The 20,859-nt window shown below is 44.2% G+C and overlaps 1 protein-coding gene across 1 annotated transcript in view; it reads right to left on the reverse strand.

Moving 5' to 3' along the window:
• The window catches only part of LOC147886083 (187-kDa microtubule-associated protein AIR9-like), a 227,735-nt gene extending 208,087 nt beyond the window's left edge, over nucleotides 1-19,648 (reverse strand). The window contains exon 1 of the mRNA XM_087395940.1: nucleotides 18,535-19,648. Coding sequence (XP_087252066.1) covers nucleotides 18,535-19,518 — 984 coding nt within the window. The 5' untranslated portion in view covers nucleotides 19,519-19,648. The remainder of the gene's footprint in view (nucleotides 1-18,534) is intronic.
• Nucleotides 19,649-20,859: the final 1,211 nt, after the last annotated feature.

A 20,859-nucleotide genomic window follows, 5' to 3' on the forward strand; every position in this document is an offset into this window, starting at 1 on the left:
TCTGCTGCGAACAATATAGAGAGGCAAGAGAGCATCCCTGATGGACTGATCTGGAATTCTGAAAAGAACCTGACTATGGAATGCTCTAATAAGAATTTGACTTGTGGACTGATCTATGTGTTGGAGATAAGTGCACACTAAGTGTACTATTTCCCTAGTCTACATTTGTCTAAGTCTAGTCTAGTCTTTGTGTCTTGACTGTGTGCCATGTGGCACCTCTACAATTATCCCATAAGCACTCTTGCTTTATGTCTTGTACTTTGGCCCATATATTCATGGGTCACATCATTGCAATCTATCTATCTAGCTTGTGTCTTGTCTACACTCTTCTCAAGGTACTTCTTGTCTTTCAATCTTGTTATTATTTCACTTCTAGTTTTCTAGTTTCTAGTTCTTGCTTCCATATTCCAACATGGTATCAGAGCAAGGTTGATCCCTCTTCTCTCCCCTCAGTCTACTGTAGCCATAGCTGCCTCTTCTCAGATTTCTCCCTCGCTCAGCTGGTCGCCATCTTCATCTTCTGCCCGTCTTCTCCACGCTGCTGCCGTTCCTGCTGCCGCTGCAGATCTGCCCGCCATCTCTCTGCCACCCTGCTGCCATTCCTGCTGCCGCTGCAGATCTGCCCGCCAGCTCTCTGGCAGATCTGCGCGCCAGATCTGCACGCCATTGCACTGCCAGATCTGCTGCGCAGTTCCGCTCTCTGCCAGATCTGCGCGTCAGATCTGCACAGATCTGCGCGTCAGATCTGCACAGATCTGGCGCTGCTGTAGCTCCTGCTCTTGCTGTCCCTGCTGTAGCTGTCGCTCCTGCACCTGCATCAACGAACAAACATTTCGAAGTACAGTCAAGACTGTCCGTACAGTCGTACAGAATCCGTACCTGCACAAGCCGCACCTCTCCAGCTGCTGTTCGCAATCTGCGCCATCTGCACGGAGATCGCCTGAGAGCTGCCCACGTCTTCCCTATGGCATTGCCTTGGAGCTCGCGCTGCCTGCACCTCCTGGACTGCACTCCTTTTTGCGCCTCTGCCTCTGCCTGGGATTAAGGTACTGTGCATTGCCTCTTTCAGTTTGCTGAGCAGTTCCTTTTTTTTTGCTGGTTCCTCCTGCTTCGATGGGCTGTCACATGCTATGGCCTTGACAAAGTGGTGAGAGAACCGGCTTCTTGGATCTCTCCTTTCATTTATTTTTGCAATATTGTAAGGGAATAGACACTGCCCTTGCATCTTAGCAAGAGGTAAGACCTTCCCACATGGCATCTTCCTCTCATTCTCTCATGTCTATCGACAAATTCAATGGGTCCAACTTTCATACTTGGCAAATCAAAATTAAGTGCCATCTTATGAAAGAAGGACTTTGGGATATTGTTCACCGTGATGCTCCCGAAGATCCCGACATTGAGCAAGCTGTCACTGCCAAGAACGACAAAGCCTATGCTATCATCTTGCTCGGTCTTGGAGATGATTACATTCATCACATCTCCGACATACAGTCTGCTCCTCAAGCATGGATCACTTTGGATACCCTTTTTGGACCCCGATCTAAAAACTCTAAGATTGCACTTATGATCTCATTCTTTGATCTACATATGCAGGAAGGAGCTACTATAGCCTCTCATGTCAATTATCTTCGCAGTCTTATGGTTCAGCTGGCATCAGTAAGGTCTCCCATCTCCGAAGATCTTGCTATTGCTGTGCTTCTCAAAAGCTTACCTGACACCTATGCTACTCTTGTCACTACCTTCAAGTATCACAATAATCCTTCTCTTGAAGGTATCATCAATGCTCTCCAAGAGGAAGAAAGAACTCAACAACGAAAGGTAATTGACACTGCATTTTTAGCAAAGAAAGGAAGTTCTAAGGTAAGAAAGCCTTGCACCCATTGTGGCAAAACTAATCATATGGAGAAGGACTGTTTCAAGGCTCATCCATGCACCATTTGTGGCCGTGATAATCACCGGGAGAGGGACTGCTACTCCAAACCCTCTATATCAGCCCCTGCATCTACCTCAGCCCATGTTGCTGCAACATCTCCATCAGCTGATCCTGCTGTTCCTTCCTCATATGATGAGAAGTGGGCTTTCTGATTACTTCTATTTCTTGTCACTTTGACCACCGATGATGTAGGTCAAAGGGTTCTAGTGTCTTGGTCTTTCTGTTTGACTACAGTCAGTCTTCTGTCTATCTAGTCTTGTCTGTATGTCTATTTGTCTATCAATCTGACTGTGTTTTGTTTTAGATCCATCTTGTCCCTACCCTTGTGGACCCATATGAGGATATCACTTGAGGAGGGGTGTCTCAGGATCTTTGTCTGTCATGTCTTCTATCTTGTCTCTCAGTCTATCAGTCTTTATGTCTGTCTTCTAGTCTTGTCTTTCTGTCTTACTCCTAATGTCCACTTAAGGAGGGTGTTGGAGATAAGTGCACACTAAGTGTACTATTTCCCTAGTCTACATTTGTCTAAGTCTAGTCTAGTCTTTGTGTCTTGAGTGTGTGCCATGTGGCACCTCTACAATTATCCCATAAGCACTCTTGCTTTATGTCTTGTACTTTGGCCCATATATTCATGGGTCACATCATTGCAATCTATCTATCTAGCTTGTGTCTTGTCTACACTCTTCTCAAGGTACTTCTTGTCTTTCAATCTTGTTATTATTTCACTTCTAGTTTTCTAGTTTCTAGTTCTTGCTTCCATATTCCAACACTATGAAGGGAGGACACACTTCTTTCTCTAGCACCTTTGATAAGAACCTAACTGTGGGGTGATCTGTAAAGAGAGGACAGATCTTTGATCCATTAACTAGAAATACCGAATTTACCCTCCAAAAAGCCCCAATCTCCTATGTCATAAGCTTTCTCTTAATCCAAGAGTAGAATACCACTCTTTCTAGCCCACTCAAAAGCCTCCCAAAATTGAAAGGTATTATCAGATATACTACGTCCATGCACAAAGCCAGCCTTTGAGTCATGCAGCGAGTTAGAAAGTAGAGGTTGTAAACAAAGTTTGATTGCCTTCGCTATAATTCATATGCAGTGCCCAATGGCATGATCGGCCTCCACTGATTTATGAAATTTCCTGCACCCCGCCTTGGGATGAGACCCTCAAGAAGTGAAGCAGCTAACAATTCCCATCGGTGGGAAGGGAAGCAAGCATTTTCCGTCTCTAAACCTCTCCTGGCATAGGTGAGGGGTGGAAAGCCCACTAGAGAGAAAATGACACCATGCTATCTCATACCATTGGAAGTCAATGCCTTCTCCAAATGAGCTGGAGTAGAAACAAAAGTGAAAGGCATCAACTTAGAAAAGTCTTTGCAATCAGCCAAAGGACTAAATGCATTGATGTGCATGAGCTGAAAGGGAGTTGGATTCCTGAAGGTCCTGGTCTGAATTGGGGCAGCCAAAGAAGAAAATGAGGGAGTTGAAATGCATTGCTCTGCAAGAGCTGAAAGGGAGTTGGATTCCTCAAGATCCTAGTCTGAATTGGGGCAGCCAATGAAGAAAAAGAAAAAAATCAAGGGATTCTCCTTGGTGTTTGCTTCCCCTTTGTGGGTTCCTCTCGCAGCAATAGCACAACGTACTACTTTTATTTCATCACAGGCATCAGCCTTGGGTAGAGGAGCCCATTTTAGTGGCCCTACCCTTAAGTTTCATTGTATCTAGTTTCTTTCAGTCTCATAGACCCTTTGGTCTTTCATAGACGTTAATAAACTTTCTTTCTTTCTTGTAGCAGTGTCTGAAGATCTGACTTTATGAAAGGGAGTCATTCTTAACTTTGTATGATTGGGTGTTCCCGCTCTGACGGTAATGTGTTGTAAATTCCTAGGCATCCTTGCACTACCATTAGCAAGGGCTTGCCTTTTAATGTCCCCACTCCCCCACCCTACCTTATGCTAGTGGAGTCTCTGCTCCCCTCCTTTTCACCCTCTTTTATTTGCTTCCAAAACTACTTCATTGATCAAATCTATTTTTAGCCGGATAGTTCAGTTTGAGACTTTATATTTGTATCTCCTATAACTCATCAACATTTGTATCTCCTATGAAAGTGTATATTAATGTTTTTTAAACCAAATTGATTTTGTGGCAGGAAATGACAAACAACTAACCTGAAGGAGACCTTGGGCTAGTAAGTCTTGGGTCTAGTGCTATAGTGAACCACGAATGCCCCTTGAAATTCTTTTGACTCTCTATCCATAAAGGGATTGCAGAGAGTTAGTGGGGGGGTATTTTGGTAGTCAATTCAATGCTCTTCAGCTCTACTAAGTCTATTCAGCACTGCCTTTGGGAGTGCAGACAAGCCAAGATCATTTGGACTGGAATTGCAGATCTAGTGCACAGATTTTCCTCCTTTCCTTTCTTCATTTCTTGGGGTTCCATAACCTGGCTCTTCCTTATTGGGCCTCAAATCTTCTATGAGAGTTAGGACTCCCCTTGGGCTATTTGGGTGCAGCCCCAAGGTGTGCAGTTTTGCACACTTCAGGCTGTCCCTTCTTCCCATTACAAGCCTACACATGCCAGGTACCAAAAGAAAGACGGCCAGGCTTCTCGTCAAAAGGAGTCCAAGCCAAAGATGACTCCAGATGAAAAGGCTAAAGCGGGCATTACGGGAGGCTATCTATAGCCCGACAAACAAAAGCAGTACCACCAAGAACATCGTTGCTTTCATTGCCACCACATCGCTGGGCACGGCAAGAAGGACTAACTAAGTGGCTTGCCAAAAAGGCTACAAAAGCACCTACTTCTTCTATCGCTGCCAATGTACTGGCTCTTCCAACCCCGCCACCAACCTCAGCTATAAATGCCGTCTTCCCTGCTTTGAACACCGTCCCCACTCTGGTCTTTCAAGATAAGAAGGAGGGCAACCTCTCAGAGCAAAAGAAGGCTCTCATTCGAGCATATGGCACAGCTCATGGGCATCAGTTCATTGTCCTATTTGATATGGGGAGTTCAGAAGATGCCCTCTCCCCTTAGCTTGCCAAGACAGTAGGGTGCACTTTGGTGCCTCACAAGCTTGCAGTGGACCAGTTCACACCCAACTTGCGCACACACATCACGCATAAGGCCATCCATTTTACGTTTTCAATTTAGAAGGCAATTTTTACGCGGGATTTCATTCTGACACCTTTGATGGGGTGCGACATGATCATTGGGATTTAGTGGTTCCCTGAGCATGTACCGACGCCTGATCGACGACAGGACGCCTTCACTATTGTGAAAGGTTTACTTGAGCCCGCCGTGATACGCGATGATCAGAGCATTCCAAGGATTCCGTTAATCTCTCATATTCAAGCAGGTCATGCCGTCCGCAAGGGTGGCATGTGTGCACTTGTTTATGTTCAATGCCAGATCACTGTAGTTCAAGCCGTCCTCCAATGGGGCAAGTCATGGTGGATCTACTCCAAGAGTTCCAAGACATCATGCTTCGAGATGATCTGCCACCCCAGCTACCTCCCAATAGACCGAAAGACCAATGCATCGATTTGATTCCGGAGTCCACACCTCCAAGTAATATACCTTTGTAAGACTAGAATAAGTCCAATCATATAAATTTAGATTTTTTGTTATTCTAAAGATCAAAAATCTACACAGAAAATAAAAGAGAATATGAAAGAGAAGAAAAAAGAGGTAAACAAAAACATTTAAAATAAACAAAAGGAAGACATACTTACCAAGCAAAGCAACACTTATGTCGTCATCAATGCCCAAGCATAAGCAGCTATACTGGGTTTCTAAAGACCCGCGGAGTCTCTTGGGCAAACCCAGTGCTTACTAAAATACGTCAAATAAACAAAAGAGAAAGAAAACAAGAAATAAAGAAGAAAGGAAGCAAGTGACTAAGCAAAAATAAACAAGCAAGTCAAGAAACAAAATCTTCTAAAAAACTGGAATATCGCTCTCTCTCTCTCTCTCTCTCTCACTCTCACTCTCACTCTTATGTAAAACATAAAAAGCTAAATGGTCCTTTACACTTATGTATTGTTTCCTACAAAGAGTCAAAAATACATTTCTAACTTAGAAAGCACAAGCATACTCAAACAAACTCTCTTTTGAAACTAAAAGAAAAACGGGCTATTCAACTCCCCGCTTTTTGTTTTCAGCTTATGTTCAATCATTCTAAACATACCTAAGGCCGATACACCATAGATAAAAGACTTCATATCTAAGATTGTGCGTACTTTTTTCATTATTTTCCTTGGATTATACCTCTTGTGTAATAGTAAAGTGATCAAATTACTACATTGAGTGATAAAAGACTCGTTAGTTGTACAAAGGCGAGAAAATCTATGGAATTGGAAAGAAATGACTCCATATTTTGCCAAATCAGAAATGTCTGAGTCAATGTGAGGCATTTTTATAATGTGTAAACCACTATATTCAGGTTGTTCACGTTTATCGTATATATCAACCTCTAATCCTATGGTAGATTGAGAAATTCTAAGATCTAAGAAAACACAAGAATCCCCTCTTAAAGTGCAGTTCAGTTCACAAGAGTCACGAGGATAGATTCCTTCTCCAAAAGCACTAGCATCTTTGTACATAAAGTCTTGAAAGTTAGGAACATCTGGTACAAATAAATCATCTATAAAACGCCTAACTTGGCTAAGCTTATGTAAAATGATAGGGCAGGTATTGATAGAAATAAGACGTTGCATGAACTCAAATTCATAAGTGAAAAGATAAAAGTTTGCTAAAAAGACAGCACAATTAGTGCCCATGGGGATTCCTATAATTTGTCAAAACAAAGAATCACCTATTGTGATGTAAAGATTATCTAAAAGAAAATCTATCCAAGAGCAAACATCTTCCACACTTACTACCTTTGTGTATCTTTTCTTTTTAGAACCTATGTCATGATCTTTATCTTTAAGCCACAAGAAGTCAAAGCATAAGGCTGTTTTCTCAACTTTTAGCACTTTGCATCTATCTTTGTCAAATCTCAGATTGAAAACTTCAGCCACTAGCTTTTTTATTCTAAACTTCAGGTCTTCCAGCTCAATCTTTGTGTAAAGCGTCGTAAAATCATAGGTTTGAAGGAGAATAGGAGACTCTTTTTCCTGAATGCTTCGAGAGGAATTAAACAATTTTACAACAGGAATCACTTCTACAGAGTCATTTAAAATCCAGCTTGAGTGCGAGGGGACATCTGCCTCTTTTAATAAGTCCCTCCAAAGTTCATGGACACTAGGCAACATGGCTTTGAAGCAGTAGCTTAGCCATTTAGAGATATCCGTCAAAGTAGTCTCACAAGCAGATGCAATAAATCTTGGCTTTTTGGGAGTTTTGTGAAACTTCCAAGCAGCACAAAGAAAAGGTATACTTGGATTGCAAACAAACCCAGAAGACTTGCAAAAACTTTGATGTTTTGAGATCAAATCCTTTTGAGAAACTAAGGCAGGGGCGTAAGTTTTGGCAAGCAAGATCACTTCTCTCAAAAGACATTCTAAGTAAAACTTTTTGCAAATAAAAACAAAGTTATTGGAACATTTATCCATATACGAAATGACAAATTCCTATGGAATTTTTGAAGAAGAGTTTCATCTTCTTTAGAAAGATGGTTACTTTGCTTTGAGCAATTAACCGAAGGGACTTCTTCTAATTTCAAAGCAACTTTCTTCAAAATCTTCCCTTTCCATTCTGATAAGATATTTTGAACTCCTAAACATTCTTCTAATTGCAAAACAAACTTTGAGATTCCCTTATCGATAGCTTTTAAGAGGCAAGACTCTATAAAAGAGTACAATCGAAATTTTGTGCCTTTCATGAAAAGGTCTCTTAAGTTACTAGAAAGCAAAATTGAGGTATCAACTGTGACTACATGTCCTAAATCAGCATCAATAAAGCTTTGGAATCTCTTACTTTTACAACAACAAGGTTCTCTAAGGATAGAAGGTTTTGAATGCTCTGAAAGCCTTTTACCCATCTCTCCATAGTTGAAAGCCTTTTATCCTAAAGTTTTTACATACTTCCAAGCTACTACTAGATGCTTCCTAATTCTTCTCACAAAATGAGGGAGAGAATCCATTACTTCAGGAGACTTCAAAATTGAGTTTAAGCCTATCTTGTCAAGTGAGGAAGAAGTAAAAATACAAATCAAGAGTTCCTTATTTAGATAGACTTCTTTGCTTTGAAAGGAAGCTTTTACTTTTAAAAAGCGATCCAACGAAGTTTTAAGTTGTATATAATGGAGCTTATTTAGATTCAAATCCTCAAAAGAGAAGTTTTCCAAGTAAGTTTCCTTACCAACTTTCCAAATCTATGGAGGTGGAGCAACAGTTGTCTCAGTTATTGCACGCAGGGTTTATTAGACCAACATCTTCGCCATTCGTTGCACCCATTCTATTTGTGGCAAAGAAGCATAAGTCCGCACGATTATGTGTTGACTACAGAGCACTCAACAAGCTTACAATAAGCAACAAGTTCCATATGCCCCGCATTGAGTATATCTTGGAAAGACTCATCAATGGTGCATAATTTTTCTCAAAAATCGATCTCAAGAGTCGCTACCACCAAGTCCGTATTTTTGAAGCTGACATCCTAAAGACGGCTTTTCGGAAAGATCGAGCTCACTACAAGTTCATCATCATGCTATTTGATCTGAAGAATGCACCACCAATGTTCAACAAGATTTGGGTTGCTGGAAATTCAGTATCTGGGATACATCATTAGTGCTCAAGGGATTCGATTAGATCCTAAGAAGATTCAAGCTATCACCACTTAGGCTGTCTCCACGACGGCTCAAGAGATCCGATCCTTTGTGGGTTTGGTGTCAAGCCTACAGCTCGCATATGGATGGATTCTCGACATACGCAGCCTCTCTTACAAATTTAATAAAGGGGGTAAAGACACGCAGACAGAAAATTCAAGTTACAAGCAAAGCTTTGCAGTCCTTCCATGACTTGGAACGGTTGGCCACAAGAGCACCAGTTATGAAGATCGCCTCTTGGGATTATACATTTTTTATAATCACAAACGCTAGCAATGTCACCATCAGGGCAGTTTTACAACAAGAGGATAGGCCCGTGGCATATTACAGTAAAAAACTCAGCGATGCCGAAAAAAACTATTCAATTTACAATAGATAGCTACTCGGTGTCATTCATGCATTAAAACATTGGAAGCCTTTCCTCTACGAACGAACTTCCACAGTCAAGACAGATCAGGATTCAAACAATGCCTAGTTCACATGGAGTGATCGGCAGCAACAATGGAGCTAGATATTCCAACAGTTTGAACATTGGGGGAATGATCAAGTACGTCCCCGGCAACAACAACCTCGTTGTCGACGCTCTCAATCGGAAAGGCTCAATCCAAACCATTGAGAAGGCCATTGTGCTTGAAATCCAGGGGAAAGAATCTTGATAGTATGAAGGCATAGTATGCGGATTCAACAGAGTTTGGCGCATAGTTCCAGTTAGCCACGACTCTTGTTCCAGGCCATTACTCAATAAAGTACGGTTGGTTTTTCTATAAGAAAAGAGTTAGAGCGCTATTTCTATTGGCCAAAGATGCGGAAGGACGTATACGACTATGTTCAGAATTGTCAGATATGCCAAAAGGTCAAGGCTTCCCACAAGAAAGCAACTGGCTTACTTATGCCATTACCAATACCCAACAATCCTTTCCAAGACATAGGCATGGACTTCGTGGGACCACTTCCAGCATCCGCAGGTATACGTAACACTCAATGTCTTGCTATTGTTTGTCACTTTAGTAAATGTTGTATGCTTATTCCCTACAAACAGACGGCCAACACTGAAGATGTAGCTCGTTTGTTCATAAAGTATTGGTATCCCATTGGAGGATTGCCAAGGACCATCACATTCGATAGGGGCTCCAAATCCACGTCAAATTTTTGGCAAGCCTTGTTTGATAATTATGGTACTAAGCTGCAAATGTCCAACGCCTTCCATCCGCAATCAAATGGAGAGACGGAAAAGTATAATGGTATGGCATTTGATATTTTAAAATCATATTGTCATGATGCTCAGGGAAATTGGGAGCAGTTCTTCCGCTTGTGGAGGCCATTTTGAACAATACCTATTCTCCAAGTATTGGTCGCACACCTTATGAAGCGGCGTTTGGACGGTGGTTTACATCACTCCTCACCCGGATGGTATCTCCATCTCTTGAAGCCAACAAAACCACCGAATTGATGGCAGAGATTACGGAGTCCATGAAAACCCGCATCACCAAAGCTCAAGCATTGTACACGCACCAGGCTAACAAATCCAGACGAGATGTCTAATATAAAGAGGGTCAATGGGTGTATTTACGAATTATCAAGCACAAATTGAAGCACGTAGGCAAGTGATGCCCTAAGCTATCTTTCAGGAGCTTCGAACCATTCCCTATCATTCAAAAGATCAATTATGTCTCAATGAAGTTACCCCTTCCGAACCGTTGGACTATGCATAATGTGTTCCATGTAGCTTGGTTAAAGCCATATTTTGGACCTCCTCTTACCGATATTTTCGACGGGCAGCAACCTGAAGTTGTTGATGAAGCTGAAGTTTTGCAGCCAGAGCAGATCCTTCTTCATAAATTCAAGCATGGTTCAGGAGCAGGATCCGGGAGTTTTACACCAAGTTCCGTGATTGAAGTACCCATGAAGCAGAGTGGTTGGACGAAGACTTTCCAGGAGTTCTCACAAATTTTGGCGGACTACTTGGAAGCAATGAACCTACCAAGAAGTTACGAAGGAGGGAATATCACATGCACCCTTGCACTTGGGTGCAATGTTACACACTAGCTACATCAACAGGTGCGTAATAGTTCCCTTATAGGAGATTTTGTCGTATGATGTGACCCCTTTGTGAGCCCTTGTCCAGGGACAGTCATCCATCTTAGGATTAGAGATAGGTCTAGGTCCAGCCTAGGATAGGAGCCCTTTTGGGCCCCCTCAGGGCTGAAACAAGTGAAGGGGAATGGCAGGGGAAGGCCTGCTTTTATAGGCTACCCTGCACCCCTCCCTAGGCCACCTTTTATGGGTCCTAGAGCTCCCTTTATGGGGCCAAGGGACCAGCCAACTAGCCCAAAACAGCCGACTGAAAAGTCGGCTATTTTGGGCAGGTTGGCTCAGCACTTCAGCTCTATAGATAGGGGGCCTCCAGGCCCTCATTTCTCATCCAGCTCCCCAGCCTTCAGCACTCCAAAACAGCTCCCCTCCAGCCTCTCATGTGCAGCCCTGAACACCTCCGAAGTTGACCCTGATCAGCCTCAGCCTTTGGCCTTCAGTTCAGCCTGTTCGGAAGGTGTATATGCAGCACCACAGTTGAGGATTCCGAACGGAGGAAGGTTAGGGTAATGTTTCAGCAGCTCTTTACAGTTTTGCACAGCTCACTTCTCAGCTCTCTATTTCTCTCAGCTCTCTTTAGAATCTATTACTCCTAGCTTTCACTCTCTCACTCAGGCAGTAACCCTGCATCCCGGTGGACAGCACAATCCTCTTCCTTGCCTTGCAGAAGTGCCCTACATTGTCAATGTGGACAGCATCAAAGTCTCGGTATTGGTCGGTGTTGCCTCTCAAGTCTTTGGGTCTGCAATACTTGTGCACAGTGCACTCTTCAGAAGCGCGTTTTCCGTGCTCTCTCGAAGAGTGTTATTTGTATTTATCACTTCACTGTCTCGAAGACCATGTGCTGATTGCTGCCTGCGTAGGTCTTCCTCAATGGTTGTATGGATGCTTGCGTGGCCGTTGACCTGGCTGCCTGCGCTGGCAGCAGCTAGCATGGCCATGGGCGTGTGGATCCCCATGACATATGTGGTCTAGGTTGATACGAGGGAGAGAGAGTGACACGTCCCAGCACTCCTGAAACCCCTGATCTGCAAAATAACCACACACGACATCAGAACTGAGCAGGCTGCTCACCACCCAACCGTGACATCTACGGGATGTGATCCCGAATCAGAAGATGTCCCCTCCGAGCCACGAGCTGAGCTACCACCACGAACTCCCAATCAGATCCAAACCAGCCTGGTGTCCCATACCACCAAGTGGCGCTGTGAAGCCCTGGATCTGCCACTGGGCCTTGGGCTACGCTAAGATGCAGGCGCGCGTCCACGACACAATCCAGGATCAGACCTAGCACCTGGGAACAAGACTTGCTCCCAACTGCACACTGAGAACTGAACCCCCTGGGCCTCTTTTATAGACTTGGGCCCCAGCGCCAAAAATAGCGAAGACCTATAAATAGTTCGTACCCTTGCCACTCAGCCCGAGAATCAAGCCTGCCTAGCTCTAAGCCTCCCCAGGCTAACCTGAGCTAGTTCTGTGTAACTAGTACACGTCAGATACCAATCCGTGCACATGACATACTCCCCCTCCTCTAAGAACTCACTCCTGAGTTCGCTAAGAAATCGGGAAATGTTCTTTGGAGGTTTTGTAATGTCTCCCATGTTGCATCCTCCTCAACACGATCCTTCCACTTAATCTTGTATTCCGTGATAGTACGATTTCGAATCTGTCTTTCACGAAATTCGAGAATAGATTCAGGTTCGTGAGGAATAAAAGTCAAATCTGTAACTTCTATAATCTCATGAAAAGAAACAAGTTGATCATCTGCACCCAATACTTCTTTCAGTCTACTGACATGAAAGACTGGATGTACTTTAACATCAGGAGGCAATTCTAGTCGGTATGCAACTGGTCCAATTCTTTTAATGACCTTGAAAGGACCACAGTATCTGGGGGATAATTTCGGAACCAAACCAGTACTTAGGCTCTTAGATTCCTTAGGAATTCTCAAATATACCATCGTTCCTTCAGAGAACTCTCTAGGTGAACGATGTCTATTAGCATAAAATCTGTCCCGATCTTGGGCACTTCTAATAGACTCCTTGGCAAACTGCAACATTTCCTGCATGTCTTGCAAGAAGTTCTTAGCAGCATCATTTTGAATCCCTTTTAATCCTACCATAACTGGTGACTTAGGTTGAAACCCGTACATAAGCATAAAAGGACTATAACCTGTACTAGAATGCTTTGCACTATTGTAAGCAAATTCAATCATGGGTAGATAATCTTCCCATGAAGACTGTCTCTTAGATACATATGCCCGAAGCATGTCTTCAACCAACTGGTTGACCTTTTCTGTACTGCCATCAGATTGTGCATGATCCGAGGAACTCATACTTAGAGTAGTTTCCAACTTCTCAAATACAAGTGTCCAGAAGTTACTTGTAAACTTTGAGTCCCTGTCACTGACTATGTCAGATGGCAAACCATACAGCTTGAACAAGTGGTCCACAAACTCGTGAGCCAACTGAACCGCTGAAATAGTTGTTCTTGTAGGTAAGAATCTAGCCATTTTTGTCAAACGGTCAACTATGACCCAAATAGAGTCATGACCCTTGCGCGTTCAAGGCAAACCACTAATAAAATCCATGGAAATACTCTCCCACACGTCCCAGCACTCCTGAAACCCCTGATCTGCAAAATAACCACACACGACATCAGAACTGAGCAGGCTGCTCACCACCCAACCATGACATCTACGGGATAAGATCCCGAATCAAAAGATGTCCCCTCCGAGCCACGAGCTGAGCTACTGGCACGAACTCCCAATCAGATCCGAACCAGCCTGGTGTCCCATACCACCAGGTGGCGCTGTGAAGCCCTGGATCTGCCACTGGGCCTTGGGCTACGCTAAGATGCAGGCGCGCGTCCGCAACACAATCCAGGATCAGACCTAGCACCTGGGAACAAGACTTGCTCCCAACTGCACCCTGAGAACTGAACCCCCTGGGCCTCTTTTATAGACTTGGGCCCCAGCGCCAAAAATAGCGAAGACCTATAAATAGTTCGTACCCTTGCCACTCAACCCGAGAATCAAGCCTGCCTAGCTCTAAGCCTCCCCAGGCTAACCTGAGCTAGTTCTGTGTAACTAGTACACGTCAGATACCAAAATGCACATGACAGAGAGAGAGAGTATTTCAATCTCTACCTAGAACGACATAGAAAAGATGCCGAAGGCTTTCTTACGAAGACACTTAGGTTTAAAACCCACTACCCCATACTCCATACTACTACTGGAGATAGGTCGTCGACCTATCAAAATGCAGGCCCTCTTCCCTTACATCTGTAAAGTACGGAAGACGAATGACAACAGGTTACCTACAAAGGCTTGGGAGGCTAGCTCACCGCTCCAAAAGAATTATAAGAGCAAGGTGCTACCATCAAAATAGGCACTCAACATTCGGGGCTGGTTTACACAATGGAATGTACATGCCTTGGGGGAGGGGGCCCTTAGTGAGTACAAGGTCCCAAGCAGTTGGCAACTCCATTCTCTCTCTACCCTGATTTCCTTCCTCTCTCTATGGTGCATAACACTAATGCCTCGCTAAAGGTTTAAAGAAGGTCTTGCTGTGATTACACGATCAAATTACCGTTGCATGTTACAATGTAACACGGAGATAGCCTAACTCACTCTCTCTCCTAGTCACTACTATCCGAACTGCAAGAATGATGCAATCAAAACACAAGTGGAACTGTGGAGTGAAGAGTGAAAATCAAAGGGAGAGAATATAGTGGGGCTCCGAAGAGGGAAATAATATCTGAACAATGGCTGGGCCAGAGGGCTGAATACATATGTAAAGAACAAGTACTATACGAAGGAGAACCCTCACTACAAAAGAGAACTAGAAAACTGTTGTACAAGACTGAACCATTGTCACATGAAAACCTGTTTCGTCCTGTCGAAACCTTGAGACCACGAAACAGGCGAAACGTTTCAAAATTGAACGAAGCACTCTCAACGAAACCTCTGATTCCCCCGAATCAAATTACACATTTTGCCCCATTTTTTGTAGAATCCATATGTGTTTAAGTTTTAACTCCATAAATATCAAATGGTCTAAAGTTGAAACTTGAGAAAGGAGAATCTGAAAGCTTAAATAAATTTGAAAATTGTTTTTGTGTTTTGAATTTCCTTTTTAGGTGTCTTGACTTGTGTTTCTCTTTGTTCACTCTAAACTTGAATATAACATATCTTATTTGCCCCTATCCATGTATATATTCAGTATCATTTCGAAATCTATCCGAACTTGAGAAAGGAGATGGAAAGCTTGAATTTAATTAAACTTGAAGAATGTGTTTGTGTTTTGAATTTCCTTTTTAGGTGTCTTAACTTGTATTTCTCTTTGTTCAATCTAAACTTGAATATAACATATCTTAATGCCCCTATCCTTGTATGTATTAAGTATCAACTCGAAGCCTATATGTTTTGTCCGAAAAGACGAAACAAAACAAAACAAAACTCGGGAAAATGACGAAATGTTTCTTGTGACTATGAACTAGCCCGAACTGAGAACTAACTGAAGGAGGGCTAGAAGGGATAGCTGGGCTGCTAGACTCTCTCTCCCTGATCCTGATCCCAAAGGCTACTGTTGGCTGAGGCTGGAAGCTCTAAGAGAATGAGGGCCAAGGGCTACCCTTTTATAAGCCTCTAGGGCCCTAGAACTGACAGACTGACTGCTAAATAGCCACCAACCAGCCTCCTACTTTTGTTCGATTGCCCCGACCAAGCTGATGACGTGGCTTGACTTCCACGTGAGAATCGGGTGTTGCTGCTGACGTGATGCTGCTGACGTGATGATTGTTCCGCCTACCTGCATGGCACTACCCCCTCACCTCCTGTGTGACTGTTGAGCTGGTTGCCTACATGGCAACTGATGTGGCCGCTACATTGGCCCTAGCCAAAATGGCCACGAACTGCAGATGCCCGTTACATCCCCTTTTGCTGAAACTCGAACTAGGGTATAGAAAAGGACTCCTTGTATGCTGCGGGAGGATAATCTGTGAAAAATCCGCTTCCACCCATGGTACCTCGTGGGAGCCCCTGTGCTTGAACTTCACTGCATACAAGCGTTGTCAATTGATTGTCCCTCTCTTGAACCGGTGAAGCAAGATGTGCTCCAGCTCAAAATACCTCAGCCTCATCAACGATCTCGGGCTGCTTCACATCTAAAATTAATGTCAGTGCTGGACCCACATATGGCTTGAGCCATGACACATGAAAAACGGGATGCATGGTCCATGTCAACGGTAGCTGCAACTTCATGGCCACATCATCTACAACTTTGATTATCGGAAAGGGGCCAAAGCTTCAATGAGAGAGCTTCAGGCACTTCTTCCCAATCTGCTTAAGGCGTTTCTTCATGATTCAGAGATAGACCCACTACCCTTTCTTGTAACTTACATCACAACAGCACTTGCTGGCTTGCATCCGGCAGGTCTCCTAGGCTTTGGCAATGCGGTCCTTCATTGACTCCATGACCTGCTCATATGTTTATGTGATGCGTTCTGTGTCATATACCTTCTCAGATGTCCTGGTGAGAAGAGAGTTGAATTTTCTGCCGAAAGTTGCTCCATAGGGAGTCCGACCCACACTGGAATGGGTGTCGTTTAGGATCCCTTGAACTAATGGTAAGTATTGCTCTCAATGGGACTGAGCATCTGCAAGATAGCACTTCAGAATGTCAAATGATAGCTGGTTGTAGACTTCTGACTCACCATCTGATTGTGGATGAAAGCTGCTGGAGAAACTAAGTTTGGTACCAAATTTGTCGAACAGGGCTCTCTAAAAGTGACTGGTGAATTTGGAATCCCTGTCGGATACGATGATACTGGGCATGCCACACATGGGATACCACCATCTGAGAAAAGGACGAGCTGTGTCCTGTGCGTCAATGGTACTTGCATGGAATAGCAAATTTGCTAAACCTCTCCACAATGTTCAGGCACATGGTGTTCCTGGTACCAATGGCTGGTGGAAGGTCCATAACAAAATCCATGCTAATCGGCCCAAAAGGCTGATTCGGAATCTCAAGGGGCTCAGTAATTCTGGCCGCTTCCCGTGGGATACCTTCACTTGTTGGCACACCTGACCAAGAGGAAGGAGAGTAGATAGGATTAGATGTCACATCAAAAGTGTACAATGCGTGGTGGATGGGGACTTAGATAGTCCCTCCATATTTCCCACTAACTCTAGCTATAGGGCCACTAAAGTAGCCCTTTTTCCCCCTTCATTATATCCTACCTCAGCAGAACTTGCTGCAGGTGTAGGTACATTTTGGGAGCTTGTGTTGTATGGTTTCTACATTTATATAAGACTCCAGTTCTGAAAGTGTTCTTATTTATCTCTTCTTCTACGTGCATAGTCTGAAGAAGATTTATGAGTGGTGTACTTTGGCAAATATCTTCCGCATTTAGATGTCTTACTTTCTCAGTTGGGGACTTGCAAGGGCATTCATTCATCTACACATTACATTAGCTTTGCTATATTCCAGACAAGGGTAGGTGTTTTTCCAAAATCCTTGTTTTCATGAGGACTTGACTCTGTGTGATTTTGAGCTCATTTGATTGAGGATTGTCCTCCCAGGTGAAGCATTAAGAGTAGAGTTTGAATTTGATGACCTTGCAGGATGATTCATTTTTGCAAGAGAAGCAGCCTAACTTTCCCACAACCTCAACATGTTGTCGCTGCCATACTCTGTTTAGTCTAGCCATCAGATCAGGCCATGGCGACAGGTAATATGTCTCCTGTCAATCACAATGGTGAGTGACCTGGGGAGACAGATGATCAAGTACTAAAGTAAGTTTCAGATTGAAGTACTCTTCAAAGCTCAGGGATTGTTAGAAGATGCATCATAACATCTTATTTCTCCATTGTGACAACGTTGTTTCTCATATGAAATAATCTCCCTGTTTCTCTCATCCTTTCCGATTGAGGTGCCAAGGATGCCAGCAACGTAGGCGTCCTTTACAGTGTCCTTAACTCCGGCCCTTGGTACGTTGGCAGTGTTTGTTGGTTTCCTTTCGTGTTGACCTCAAGAAGTTTGTTTGCCAGTTTCTGATACTGTTATCTTCCTGATGGCTTCTCTGATGGATGCCGAGCTACTTCTGTGAAGCCTAACAAAGGTAGGCAAGGCATGATTAAATTGTATTTCCTCTCACTAACACATGAGGTTTTCTTCCCCGTGCAGCTTTAGGCATCTTCACAAACAACTTTACACTCTGACGAGAAAATGACAGCCTTCAGATCAAGGTGCACATATAATGGACTCAAATCTGCTACCTCCATGAGCAAGTATAGAGAAGGCTTTCAAATCAGATAGGAACCATGGCATCAATTTATTGACAAGCGTACATGAGCCATGTTTTTGGCGATGCCAATTGCAGGGGATCAAGATTTTCTGGCATTGCTTCTCTCTCCGATCATAGGAAGATTTGTCAAAGATGCCAGACATCTAACGAGAGACGTTTGCAAAGCAGAAAAACACCCCCATCCCATCAGATTTTTTACCGTAGTACACTCCATAATTACTATTTTTATGTCTTGTTGGGACATGCGAAAAGGCTTCCACGTCACGACGAAAGTTCGAACTTGCGCGAGGGACATGATTCACGAACAAGTAAACTCGTTCGAATTATGATTTTTGGATGCTTTGTTGACTGTTTGCTCCGAGCTTTGATAGTGTGCGTTCGCTAAGTGCAAGAGACGTAATCAGGAAGAATCCAGATGATGGAGTGGAGATTGTACCACATCCTCTCCAGCTCTGGCGTCCGCCTGCCCTTCGGACGTCAACGACTTCCTTCGACCAAGAGCGGGTGCGATTCGTTGAGCTGATGGCGATGGCGAGGAATGGCGTTTCAAAGCGGTGTTCCCAGAGCTGATTTCTCCGCCGAATGATGACTTTGGAAGAGCCTTCTCAGAGGTGACGGTACCAGAACTCTTTGCCTTCACATTTCCCTCGAGATCGAGCTTCTTTTGTCCCCTTTCCTTTGCAACGGAAGGACGCAAACGATCAGATAAAAGTGGAGACCTTGGAGATTGCTTGACCGTTCCCATTGGTGATTTTAGGCCAGTTTGGCTGCTACGATTAAGCGTCGGAGAATTCGGCATTTTCGCAGTCGTTCGAGGGGTCTGCGGAGAGAGCTTCTCGTTGGTCGAGCCTCGGTTCGCAGGGGTACGTGGTGATGAATTCTCGGAATTCTCAAGCTCGGCTGGGCCAGGCGCGACTGAGGTGTTTGAGGTGACCAATTTGCTGGTGAAGGGAGAGGCGGATCTGTTGCCAATAGCACGACTGCCTCTGGCGGCATTCTCGCCAGCTTTTTGAGGCTCGCTCGGCACGGCGGCTGGGGAAGGAGACCGTAACTTGAGCTTCGGGCTGGAACTCAGAACCGAACTTACAGATCGCGATTGCAACTGTTTGCTAGCGACATTGCCACTTCTGACCGAGGGTGAAGCTCTGGCCGCAGATTTATTCACAGATCTAGCGGAGGCATTTTTGGGAGCAAGGGTGCCAGGAGAGACGCGAAGCTTGCCTCCTCCTTTTGCTGCGGAAGGTGCTGCGGCTGCGACGTCCGATACTGCTGGAGTGTGTGCTTCAACGTCCTCTTCCGTATGATGAGAGTGAGGGGGAAGGGGAAGAGAGTCGACGGGAGGAAGAATCTGAGTCTGAAAGTCGAGGGGCTGTGGGGAGGGTGAGGGATCGGGATGGAGAGGAGGAGGAAGGATGTCCATGGCGGCAAAGGGAGGGAGGGAGGGAGCAGGGTTAGAGCAAAGAAGAAGGGAATAGGCATGCAGCAGCAACAAGAGAGGTGGTGGCCATAGCCAGTGAAGAAGCGAGGAGCCGGCCCTTGAGCTGTGCTGGTGAGTCAGTCAGTAGTGCTCCTTGTTGTTGTTCTGCTGCTTAAAGCCTGTGTTTTGATTCTCGTGTTTTTCACTTAAACGCTCCGTAACTTGTCTCTTCTCACGTACTTCCCTAAAAGCCCCTGCCACCAACCTCCGTATGACGTGGCCAATAGTACTTTGGCCTTCATCGTTGTCTCCCTAGAGGCTAGGACCACCTCCCTCACGCCCCTACGATAATTACAATTTGGTACCAGCTACTCGTAGATAAGACTTTTTAGAAGTAGCGAGTAAGAAGGGAAGGGGTAGAGGGCCTAGTGTCTTGCCTGGCGGCCAAAATGGCGGTGTGTGCGCGAGTTTGACTGACCAAACTCACCAAACACCAGGGTAGCATGCCCATCTATCTGACCAAATTCAAGTACAGTCGTGAGTCCTACTCTACCTCCTCCCTCTATCTAACCAAATACCTTGTTTCAAAAGCTCAACACTAGTAGAGGAATTCAAATATACAAGTATCTAGGTTGCCCACTAGGTCTTGGTATTTCACTTAAAAGTACATTTGAATGGTCTTTTCAAAGAATGAGGGAGAAGATCGAGAAGAGATTAGCAAGCAAGTTAACTATTGCTAGATTCTTTTGCTATGTATGTGTTATCTATTCTACCATTTTCATCGGCTTATCTTAAGCAAATTGGCAGACTGATAGGCAATTTTATTTGGAAACGCAGTTGGCATGCAATCCCTTGGGAGATGATAGTTAATGCGAAGCAAACGACCAACCTTGGACCGTAATTGCCAAATATTTAGTGTGCAAGAATGCTACAAGAGGGGTCAAGGAACCATGGCAAGATCTGATAGTTTCAGAGTTCTCTTTTTGCAATTCTCAATCGGAAATTCTTTCTAGATTAATGCAGGGTGTGGAAAGTGCAAGGAGCTCATTAGGGAGGTTTGAGATCTCTCTATGGGGCCAGGTCATTGTGGTTGACAAAGTAGCCACTTAGACAAGGACCACCCTTTCTGAGAAGCCATCCGAGAGTAGCAGCCAACCTATACAAAAAGGGATTGAGGACATATAGAGACATATGGGATTCGAATGGAGCTGATTGGTATTCTATTGAATACATTGGGCTGAGTTACGGCTTATCTACTACTGAAAAGAGAGTCCTACAAACACTAATGGACATAATTAGTGATGATTGGCCAACTAGTAGAACACTCATAATGGGTAATGATTT

This window comes from Dipteris shenzhenensis, chromosome 24 (assembly GCF_047967505.1).
Source record: "Dipteris shenzhenensis isolate YYH24624 ecotype China chromosome 24, Dip_SZ_1.0, whole genome shotgun sequence".
NCBI lineage: Eukaryota > Viridiplantae > Streptophyta > Polypodiopsida > Gleicheniales > Dipteridaceae > Dipteris > Dipteris shenzhenensis.